Source organism: Phaethon lepturus, unplaced genomic scaffold, assembly GCF_000687285.1.
Source record: "Phaethon lepturus isolate BGI_N335 unplaced genomic scaffold, ASM68728v1 scaffold14899, whole genome shotgun sequence".
Taxonomy (NCBI): domain Eukaryota; kingdom Metazoa; phylum Chordata; class Aves; order Phaethontiformes; family Phaethontidae; genus Phaethon; species Phaethon lepturus.
This window is the reverse complement of record NW_010564267.1, coordinates 36023-47683: the sequence shown is the minus strand read 5'-3', so window position 1 is coordinate 47683 and position 11661 is coordinate 36023. Positions and strand designations below refer to the sequence as shown.

Below are 11661 nucleotides of genomic sequence, written 5' to 3'. Positions count from 1 at the left end.
CAGCAGGTGTCTGGCTGGGTTTGATGTGAGGGTGTCCAAGTGCTGGGGAAGCAGGTTTGTGGCGTTTCTACACTCAAAGAATAGGCAATATTTTAGTTTTCATGGGGATACGTTCATATACAGTGTGTTGAGCTTGCTTCAGTCTATGTCCAACCACAGAGCAGCTGCTGCTGCTGGAGTAGTAACTATTTGCTGGGATAGTGGGCAAGTTCCTCCAAAATTTGACTTTGTTACATCTTAGGAAATTGAGATGGTTATTTTTTCTTTCAGGTGATGACACTGACACAGCTGTAAAGGGCTCAGAGGAAACAGCAGCACAGGAAGAAGAGGAGGAAGAAGAAGAGGAGGAGGAAGAAAGCATTCCTGGGTGTACCTTGTTCATCAAAAACCTGAACTTTGCCACCACGGAAGACACACTGAAGGAGGTAAGACATAAGCGAGGAGGGCGAACCAGATTTTGCTTAGCACAGTCTGCTCAGGTGGAGCAGGAGGGGGTTGAGTGTGTGGTTGAGGGCCAGACTGAGATGCCTGGTGGAGTAAATCCCCTACTCCCAACATGGGCTATAAGAAAGGGCTCTATTCTGCTGCAGAAGGCAAGGGGCAAGCTGTTCTCCACCTCTGTTGTGCTGACGGTTAAGTCTTTAATGGAGTTAAATTGCAGCCAGTATGACCTAATGGGAAATGAGGGAGCACTGGATGGTACTGGGACTGGGAACCTCTGCTTTGGGGTTTCAGGTGTCGGTTAACACAAACATATCTGAAACAGTTTTGATGGGGTTTAGCTCCATGTCGGGACAGGTGGAGACAGTGGGAAATAATTTTTAAGACTCCTCATTTCCCATGCTTTCTGTAATGCTTCTCCTTGGGACAAGCACTTGTGCAGCTGTGATACTGCTTTGTGTGTTAAGGCAATAAAGAAATAAATGATGGTTTCACAGAGATGTGCTTTTCATCTAAGCTGTTACCTTCACTGAGCTGTCTGTGCTTTACCTCAGCAAAACAATTGGGAGAGATCGTAGCATTTCTAAAGCCATATAGGATATTAATAGCAAACTAGGGAAAAGCAACTGGAAGTTCCTGTCTCTGCCCCTTTTTGTAGCCACGTGAAAAGCCACGTTTCATGGCCCAAGAATGTTGGTGCAATGTCAGTCCATCCTAGACCCATGCTTCTCCACCTTGGGACTGCGGTACTAGTAGACACCCTGTCCTAGTCTGGTCTGGGGACAAATGTAGCTGTTCAGAGGAGGACTGGGACTTGCACCCTCTTCTTTTTCTGCTTGCTGGCTGCAGTTTTATGGGGGAGTTGAATAGATGACTTGTCACTGTAGGGCAGCCTCTACTGCATGGCTTTGGAAGGAGCTATATTCAAGGGACATCACAAGAGTCACCCACCACTAAGGCCCTCACCTGGATGTGAGGACGTGTGTACTCAAGAACATCCGTAGTGTTCTTCCAGAGCCATCCCAGATCTCTCTGCAGTTTCCGAGGAGCGGTGGAGGATTTCTGGGAACATGTGTATTAATTTCTCTAAAAGCCCGCGTGTGTGTGGGTGTATATTTCTACAAAAATAATTTTCTAAGCCGCAGCTGCGCTGACTGCTTGTCAGGTGAGCGCTGGGGGGAGGTGAACCTGCGAGCGTGTGCTCCTGGCTCTGGAAGAGGGCCACATTGTCACTCGAGTTGTAAGCCTGTGACAAAGGGAACTGAATCACGTGTCCAAATTCCTTGCAGACGTTCTCCAAAGTGGGAGCTGTGAAGAGCTGCACAATATCCAAGAAGAAAGACAAAACAGGTACTCTAGATGTTGCTGTTCAATTCCTTCCCTCGGCTGGTCGCTGAGGGCTCAGGTGTGGCATTGCTTTAGCATTCATCTGGCTGAGCATTTGTGTTCTCGTTGGCAAAATCCTTAATATTTCTAGAAGTGTGCCTGTTGAAATGGCTGAAAGCAGCAACCAAAGATACCCTGGAGTTCAGTCTAGGAGGTTGAGCTCAATTATGGAATTTGTGGAGATGTGGCCTTCTCCTGAGATCAGGATAGAGAAGCCAACTCCTTCAGGATCACAGAAAAGAGCGGGATGCAAGTTGAAAGGAACTGGTGCGCTGCGATGATTAAACCTGTGCTCGACATGCTTTATCCGGGATCTTCAAGGATGCCTGGCTGAATACTGTGCTGAGTGGGCTTCGTTTGCCTTCTGCCTGCCAGATTCAACCCCAGCAGGCTGCAGCAACAAGTGGCTATGCCTGTTGCGTTGACGGCACTCTCTTTCTGGGCGGCTGGACAGGGAAGAGTTTGCTTAAGGCAAATGCTGGCTAGATGGGCTGTGTCATCTTTCCAGATTTTGGGCTAGGGAGTTGCACAGCTTTATGGGATTTTGCCTTAATAGGGCTCCTCCTGCATGGGATGCTTGAAAACTCGGATCCACTGAAAGAAAAAGAAATAAAGCAAGCTCTTTGGTACCGCTCATATCTCCGGCTGCAGGCATGCTCATGACCAGACAACAGCATTTGAGCCTAGGCCGATCTCATGCCACCTACCAAAGCGTGGGGTGATCTCTATAGCCTGCAACCATTGAGGTTTTGAAGGTGGAAACTGGGTGTTATGGTTTTGCTTGTGGGTTTTTCCTTTTCTCACCCAGCCTTATTTATGGCTCTCAGAAAGGTCACTGTGTTCCTCAGAAGTGTGGCATGACCGTGCGTGCTGCAAACCTTTGCTGTGCAGGGAGGTGTAATAGATGTCTCCTCCTTTGGCAGGGAACCGGCAGCTGCCCACCCAGGTTTATAAAAATGTTTGCTCCTTTTGTGCCTTGCAGACCTCCAAGGCACTTTGTCTTTCAAATGAAATGCATCACTTGGTGATGGTGGGGAATACAGCACGTGCCAGTCTAAACTGGAACAGATCTCAGATGCTCAGCTCCCAGCACTAGTCAGTAACTGACTGCTTGTCAGGTGTTGGCCAAAAGGAATTTCTGAAGGGCTTGCAGGTTGGAAGTGTCTCCTCTGGGGACTAGACTGCAATGTGCATATTGCCATCCTGCAACAGTCGTCACAGGTGTTTCTGGGTAGTTGGCAAATTTTCCAAATGAAAGTCTCATTTCACTCACGAGGAAATAATCCTGTGTATGAACAAATGTTCATGTATCCATAAGGGGATCGCTTACCCTGACTATGGCTGGCGGTTGTTTTGTAGGACTTAGTGTTTTATTTAAGGAGGTTGCACTGAAATTATGCAAAGCAAAAAATCTGTTTTGCATGCCACATTGGTTATCTCCTCTTCGACATCAGCATCAAAACAAGCTGTTCTAGAGCAGCGTCTTGCTCAAAACAGATCAGTAAGGGATGCTCATGAGGAGCGTCAGAGTCAGGGCGTGGGCAGGCTGGCCCCTTTGCTTGGGGTATTTGGTTTTTTCCCCCCCAATTTTCGACAATCAGCATTTGCTTCTCATTTGTTTTTAAATCTTCTGCTTAATATCGTCACTGTTTCCTTCTAGCTCAATGTGTCCCCTTTCTCTTCTGACAGGCACTTTGCTTTCAATGGGCTTTGGATTTGTGGAATACAAGAAGCCAGAGAGCGCCCAGAAAGCCCTGCGCCGGCTCCAGGTAAGCTTAAGCATCGTCGGTCCAGGTTTCTTTCTGGAGACAGTGGGCAAAGGCTTGGATGAACTGTGAGGTTCAAAATGTAGCCAAGGACATCAGTGCTAAGGGTTACACTGTGCAGATGGAGAAGCCTCCAAAACGGGCCAGGTTTGTGAGGAAGGAGGATGTGTAAAGGGACAAAACCTCATGCAGAAGAGTGGTTCCTAGTGCTGATCCAAACAGAGGTGGTAGAAAATGTGCAATGATTGAAATTTAATGGGTTTATTCTGCTAGGTTCCCTTTGTAGAGGTGACAGAGACCCAGGCCCCTACTCCCAATGAGAATAAATACTGCTTTATTGTTTAGCGCTGCAGAGCTCAGCTCTGAATCTGCCATTGCTTCAGGGTCTTCTAGCTTCCTGCCTTCCCCATTACACATGCCGCAGGGTTTGGCTGCACTCCGAAGGAATAAATCAGTCCCTCTATTGCTAGAACAGCGAGTGATCCCTTTCTAGGCAGATGTGAAGGAATTGTTCTGTGTAATCTGTGCACGTTCAGTCACCACAATCCATGAGTCTCACCTTCAACAGGTGGTCATTTTGCATTCCACAGCCTAGGTAGTCTTGGGGTAGATGTGATTCTCCACCCTTTTGAAAGGTGGAATCTTGGGGAGGAGAGAAAGCAGGAAAACAGATATTTTGTGGAGGGAGCAGACAGCAGAGCTCCAGGATCCCGACCTCGGTGTCGTGCCTTTGCATGTCATGTGCCCTGTCAGGGCTGATAAGGCAGGAGGCTGCTTGTTTTTGGTGCTGAACTGCGGGAAATTCTTTGAGCCACAGGAAGCAAGACAGAAGACTTTCTGGCTGCTGATGGCCAGTGAGACATCCTTGGCTCATTCCAGAACAAATAAGACAGTGACTGCCTTGAAGAGTTTGCAGTCTAGAAGGAGAGGAAGCCATAGCCCAGGGCAGTGAAGTGACTCATCTTTGCCGGTTTAGTGGCAGAGCTGAGGCTGGTGGACAGCGAGGTCAGGGATGGTAGCTGCTGTTTCAGTCAGTCAGGCTATCTCCAACCTCGTATCAGAAGCCTTGCCTTGCATGTATCATGTTCAACAGAGAAAACCTTTGGTAGGCATAAGGGGAAGAATATATGGGAAAGAGCAAGACGTGAAATGCTGTGCTTGTATCCTGGAAGCTTGGAAGCTGTTCTGACTTTGTTTTTTTGGTTGTTGTTTCTTTGTTTTAACTTCTAGGGCTGCTCTGTAGATGGCCATAAGCTGGAAGTGAAAATCTCGGAGAGAGCTGTCAGGTAAAGCTTATGCTTCACCTCTGTAGCATGGTTACATTTAAGCTGTAGTAATGCTTGGTAGGTTCTTAATTTCTTACCTAGCATCTCTACATCGTGAAGGATGTGATCGGTAGTGCTCTGACTGTTGAACACATCAGCCTTTGTTGTGACTTTGGAGTCACTTCAGTCAGTCTCACTTGAAAAGAAAAAAATGAATAGCTGCTGCGAAGGTGTTCACTCACTCAGTGACATATTTCCAGTTAAAATCCCTAAGCAGCATGCAGTAGTGGGACCCCAAAAATGAGCCCAAAGTGAGAACCAGGCACTTGAGTTTTCTTCCATGCTCAAGGAGGAAGCTCCTCTAAAATCTCTGCTTTGGTGACAGCTTGGTCAGCATTGCAAAATCAACTGATAGCCCAAGTTCCAGCGGGTTTAAAGAGTTCCTGAAGACAAATATTCTCTGGGTAATGAAATCTTGTACCCTAGTTCATCAGGGAGAACGGGGGCTTAAGAATAATGTTCTGCTGCCAATTCTGATCAAATCAAGACAAATACAGGTTTCTTGCTTGCTTGAAAAAAAATAGTATGGATTTAACTTCTTTTGTTTGGGCAGTCAGGTGCAGACAAGATGGTTACTTGTGGATGAATTTACCCGGAGTTCGAGTCCTGCTTTTCAGGGTTTCCTTCCTAGTTTTTAATCGGTACAGAATCTTCTAAGTGCAAAGTTGAAAATTAATCCAGATGTTTGAAGGTGAATGTTGGCACCTAAAAACTGTCCTTTAGACACTTTGGAAACCCTACTGGAGGAGGTATCTCTGAAATGTCAAAATTTATTTGACAATCTGGTCCCTGGAAACAGGAGGCAGTCTGACCGCTCCCTGTCTGCACTTCTTATTTCAATTCTTTAATAAACCATGTTCATCTATCTTGATTTTTAAAGTCCCTTCAGTAGGTATCCTTCCTACAATGCGGAATGCTTTGCTTTATGAAATAAGATGCTGTGTTTTGTCTTAGGTAAATTCTTATCTTGTCCAAATGCAATACAGTCACTTAAATTCACTCCTTCTCCGTGTACTGTATGAAATTTCCGTTGTCACCAGTAAGATGCCAGCAAGGATGTCGGTGTGAGCTAGCTGGCTCGTTTTTCTGTGTTCCTAACTTTGAAGGAGCCAGACTGCGTTGCGTGTTTTGCTGCACAGTGGTCCTTAGCTGCCCTTTCTGTTGACTTTGTAGACCCGCTGTGAAATCATCCCGGAAGAAACAAACCGTAAAGAAGCAGAAGACTTCCAAAATCTTGGTCCGAAACATCCCGTTCCAGGCCACTGTCAGGGAAATCAAAGAACTCTTCAGGTAGGAAAGCGCTTTCTGTCCGGCCTGCAAAGTGCTCTGGCCTAGAGCTGGTATGATTTTCATATGGGATCTTGCTATCGGGTTGTAGATAGTATGAGTTTTGGGGTTTTTTTTGTGGAAGTAAACGAGCTGTTTACTGAACATAAATACGAATGGCTCGGCACGTTATACCAGTATAGAAATTGTGCTGGTGAGACAGAGATCACATAAGCCAGCGTTTTGGCCAGAGCCACTGCGAGCTGTCAGACCTGGTGGCCCACTGCCGTGCAGCAGGTATCTGCGGAGCTTGGAGATCTCCCCGCCTGTTGAGTACATGACATAGCGTTGGATTTTTTTTTTTTTTTTAAACTCTTGCCTGAAAGGCGTGCAGCAGCTTTCTTGGTGCTCGGCACACCGGGCAGGCGAGGAGCAGCCAGAGCCGCTGCAGACAGCCAGTGTGAGAGGTTTTAGCTGGAGCTGGCTCCCTCCTCCATCTGTCTTGCCCACACGATGGTATAGCTGCTTCCCGGCATGGAGGGAGCACTTACGTCTTGCCTTCCCTTCCACGAGTGTTTTGCTGTGCGTGCTTCACGTGCTCGGTGGGATGTTGCCTTGTGGTCGGCAGCCCTGTGTGTGTAAGGGTGCAGGACTGTGCTGCCTGTAATACCCTCTGCGGCAAGAAATAACTTGTCAGCCATGAGACCTGCCTGGGGTAGTGCTGAGCGGTGAATAGGGATTTGGGGATCCCAGCCCACATTCTTCTGTGCGCTGGCTGATCTGTTTTCTTTGTATCCTCAGCCTCCTGCGCAGTGACTTGTTAAGCCTTGTAATGTATCCTGGAACAGAGATGAAACTTTGTAAAATACAGCATATGGCATCTTTTCTGCTCCCAGGACGAGAATCTTTTGCTCATTGACGCAGTGCCATGGTCACTGTTCCGCTGTTGGCTTGCAGAAGGAATTTGGGGGAATCTGTGCCCAGCTCTGCCTGTCGGTTTTTCCCATCTGCAAAATAAGGGTGATAGCTCACATCTGCAGGGCACGATGAAGTACTGTGTCAGGAGGTGGCTTTTCGGTGTGGGTCTGTCTAAGCAGAAGGCAGATGCTTTCGTCTGGTCAGGGCTGTGGCATTTCTTTCCAAAGGGACTGAGTTGAGGAATTGCTTAACCCTTTGAAACCTCCCCAGACCACGCAGTGAAAACTGCCTGGCGAGGAGCCATGGGCCAGTGATTTTTTTTTTTTTTTTTCCTTGGATGCAGGGGAAATGATGCATTTCCCCATACGCAGTGAACTCTGCCTATTTTATCAGCATGTGATGTTCTCCTCGCTTGACCACAGGTAAGGACAGTGGTTCCCGTGTGGCTGGTACTGGGCTGTTTTCTTGCAGGATGTAAGGTGGTGAGGAAAGAGCTGTGTGTTGCCGAAACTGTTTTGGGGTGAGCTCTGGGGATTTAACTGGACACAGACCATGACTTGGCTCTTGGATATGCAGTGTTGGAAGTGTGACAGTAGGCACAATGTGAAGATACCTGTAGAAGAGAAGAAAGGGGTTTCTTGCTTGTACTCTGCAGCTTGGATGCTTTTGCTTCAACGCTGCCCTGAAAGGCCCTACTGAAACAGGGCAAAAAAACCTGGAGTTCCAAGTTGCTGTGCTGAATTTTCTTAGCACATGGGGCACTGCTAATTTAACACCCAGCACTGCGTGGCTACGGTCGCGACCTTCGTAAAGCTGGAGCAAACAAAACCGGGAGGATCTATTTGCCTTCTAGGGCCCTGGGTTAAGTTCAAGGAGTTGGGAGGCTTATGTATGTCACGAGGACAGACAAGGCCAGCAGAGTCTCTGGGGGGTTTGGTACGTTTTTTTCCTCCTGTCTTGTCTAGCACCTTAGTGCTGTGGAGAGGAGGGGTAGAGGAGCAGCCTGATTAATATTGCAAGGAACATGCAGCTTCTAGCCGTGTGCGCTGTTGACAGCGTTCTCGGAGTGATGCGTGAACATCAGTTTCATTTACCTAGGATATTCAGAGATGCGTGTTTTATCCTCAAAACAAAAGCCAGCGGCTTGGGGGGGACCCACAATCCTCCCTCCACCCCTGCCATCCCTCCTTCCCTTCAGAGTGGCTAAAACCAGGCATGACGGAGCGCTACTAAACACTTCATCCTCCTAGATTGTTTTTTTGTGGTTTTAAATCAGATGCCTTTGCTCTGGAGCCTTTAGCTCTTTCTGCATTTAGGAACCTGTCTTATTTGTATTTCGTTATTCATTTATTTGAAATTGCGAACAATTACTTGGCAGCGGAGGCGGCACGGATGGCATGGCTGCAGGGGGCACTCTTAGCCTGCCCAGGAAAGCCTGGCTGGGGACCACCGCGCCGGGGACCGCCAGCCTGGGGACAGCAAGGGACCGCCGGGCATCGCCACACAGCGCAGCAGCCCTGGGCCCACGGAGGGTGGGAAGCTTCACAGGGCGAGCATCTCCTCTATTGTTTCACAGGCTCAAAAAACACTTTTCCAGCCCTGCAGCTGGTGTTGGCTCCCAACCCGCTTCCTTCTGTGCTTGCCTTTTTTTTTTTTTTTTTTACAGTTGCCCAGGCAGGAGAAAATTTAATAAATAAATATACATACGCACACACCCCAGATATATGTGTGTATTTTTATATATATAGTGTGTGTATGTATGTTTATATATAATATATATAGTGTGTGTGTATATTACCCCAGACAAATATATATAACCCCAAACAAATATTCTCATGTTTTGAGCTTTGTCAAGGAGCTGTGTCTTCCTTTTTAAATGGATTTGCACTAGGTGTTAATGACACTGGAACAGCAAAACAAGGAAGTTGAGTGTTTTGAATAGTGCATTTTGGAAGCTGCTGTACCTGCGCTGCTCAGCAATGGCAGTTCAGGAAATTCTGCCATGGTTGTCTTTACGCTTTTTAAGACCATTGTTTATGGATCCATTGCTTAAATGCTTAGACTTGCCCTGCACCATCATTCATGTTCTTGCAGCAGCTGAAAGTAGACTCTGGCTGTCTTGTACGTGCCCTCCCTTGCTGTTGCCCTTCGCTGGCTGCTTCGAGTGATCTGTACAAACCATGGGGAAAGGCTCTGCACCGTCCTCTGGGCTGGACCTCGCTGTGGTTTGGAGGCGGTTGGTGACACGTGTGTTCCCATTGACCGCATGCGTCCTCTGCACCAGCAGGTTTTGGGAAGCCACGTTCCCCAGGAGTTTCCTGCTGCCCATCCCCGGCAGTGAGGTGGATCCCTGGGAGGAAGGAGGCCAGCCAGTTGCTTGGGAAAGGTCTATGAGTGAGTGTAAAACTCAAATTGATTTTTTTTTTTTTCCCCAAGCTCAGAGTTTGCAGGAGATTCAAAGCAAATGAGTTTCTTTTAAGTTTGGAGTTTGGGGGATATAAGGTCCAATTCTCAGGCTGGAGAAAGGTGATGCTTAATTTTCTCTGTACAGGAGTCTCAAATGCTCTGGTTAACAGCTAAAGTCCTCTGCCTGCCAAATAAATGCCTTGTTGCAAGGCTCCATGAGCCTTAGGTGCTGCCCATGTTCCACACCGGACATGATGGCTTTGCCGGGGTGTGTAGCACTGGTTCAGAGCGTGTCTTGCCATCTTCTGCTGGAGGTGTTAGCCTCTCTCGCACTGTCAGGGGATTTTTTTTAATTTTTTTTTTTTTTGAGACCCAATAGGTGTTATTTTCTTCAGAGGGAGAAATGCTTTTCAATTATAGGCGCTGGTTTTGGGCTAGGTGTGAAGATTTAGCTTTTGTGGGTGTGTTGGTTTTTTCCCCTCATTTTTGTTCTTTATTAGATTCTGCTCTTATCTTTACTACCTGGAAAAATAACAAAAGACAAATGGTCCTTAGTTCTTTCCGGAGAGCTATAGTTAGGGGAGGAGAGACAAAGAGATTGATATCCCATGAAGGCTGCTAATTTTTGCTACCAAATTGGGGGGCTTTTATGGCAAGATTTTTTTTCAAAAGGAACTCTAGATGTGGCAAGCTGAATTGGAGATCTGTGAAAGGCCACATTTTCACAGATTGGAGCTCTGGCAATTTCTGAAAATTAGGCTTCTTCAAAATCTATCACATTAGATCCATGCAGCCTTCATTTGAAGTCCCAATTAACTATTTGTTTCATAGTTCTCTCTTCCATCCTCCTTCCCCTTCTCTGCACCAACTTTCATGAATATTAAAAATAAGGCTGTTTTGCAGTTGGCATATAACATTTCAAGGAGATGTGTGGTTTATTTTCCCCAAAGGGGGGACAATTAGATTTAGAAAAAGACTTCTTAAAGATTTCTACCCAATTAAATGCAACCTGAGGGACAGATAACATAGAAAGTCTACCTAGGCTTTGACATACCTGATGCTTATACTACCGAAGGAAGCCGTTATTAGAGTTGCATCTCAAGTAGTATGTTTTGCAGCTGGCATTGTTTCCTCTTTTCTTTGCAAAATACATCTGAAAACTTACCGTTGGGTCTGTATCTAGAAATTCTCCTAAAATTGCAATGACCATCACTTCCAGCCCTCCTCTGCCAATTAGTTGCAGTAGACCCCAACCCTCAAAATTCAGAGTGAGATCAGATGTCAGCACTGAGTGTGGAAGGTGTTTTAATGTCCGTCTGGCCAGCCCTTGCCTTTCACCTGTAGGAACTGAATTCAAACACGTTGAGTAAAGCTGTTAAATCGCAAAATTATTATCACCTGAGAGACTGGGCTTTAGTTTGACTAAAGAAGCAGCTAGAAGAAAAAGCAATTGAAAGGTATGCCAGAGCACAGAACAGGTTATCGTGTGCATTTATCTCCGTATTCTGATTTTTCTGTAAAGAAAGTCATGCTGCTGCTTGTGAAGACCTTTGGGGGTGGGTGTCTCTTTTAATTTTAACCACTTTGCTGACTATTTTCTTTGTCTTGACAAAGACGTGGCATTTATTGCATCTGGCAAAACAAGTGCCTGGGACTGATGAGGAGAAAACAGATCTATTCCCTCTGATAGAGGGTAAAAGTGAAGAGACAGCCAGTGGGACAAGACTTTGGAGTCATGTCTCTTCTAGAAGAAAAATCTCTGAAGAAAGATATGGTGGATAAACTGGCAGAGATATTTTTTTAAAGGCAGTCTTTATGAAGTTAATTTTATAAGATGATGCCTTTCACTTCTTCTGACCTATTATAATAAAGTGTAGTTATCGGAATGGGCTTTTCATTTCCCATTACAAAGGACACGGTGGTATAATGAATCCGTCTGCCAGACATGCTTGCTGTTCACACCTTTCTCCCAGTAATGGAGTCTACATGACTGGAGACAATTTCTTCTTCCCAGAGTAACGTTGCCCTGTTGAAGCCACGGAAATCTTTGCTCTTGAAAGGCAGAGGAGGAAAAAAATTAGTCTGTTCTTTGTTAAGCAAGTGCTGGGCAGTATTATTAATTGGAATATTCAGTGCAAACAGCCCTAGGATAC

The 11661-nt window shown here is 46.3% G+C and overlaps 1 protein-coding gene across 1 annotated transcript in view; it reads left to right on the top strand.

The window, feature by feature from the left end:
- RBM19 (RNA binding motif protein 19) overlaps positions 1–11661 on the top strand; it is a gene marked incomplete at its 3' end in the record, with an annotated part of 53620 nt that overhangs the window by 12815 nt on the left and 29144 nt on the right. Inside the window, exons 16-20 of the mRNA XM_010294827.1 lie at positions 271–425; positions 1731–1791; positions 3517–3596; positions 4824–4879; positions 6092–6208. Of these exons, the coding sequence (XP_010293129.1) occupies positions 271–425; positions 1731–1791; positions 3517–3596; positions 4824–4879; positions 6092–6208 (469 nt within the window). The remainder of the gene's footprint in view (positions 1–270; positions 426–1730; positions 1792–3516; positions 3597–4823; positions 4880–6091; positions 6209–11661) is intronic.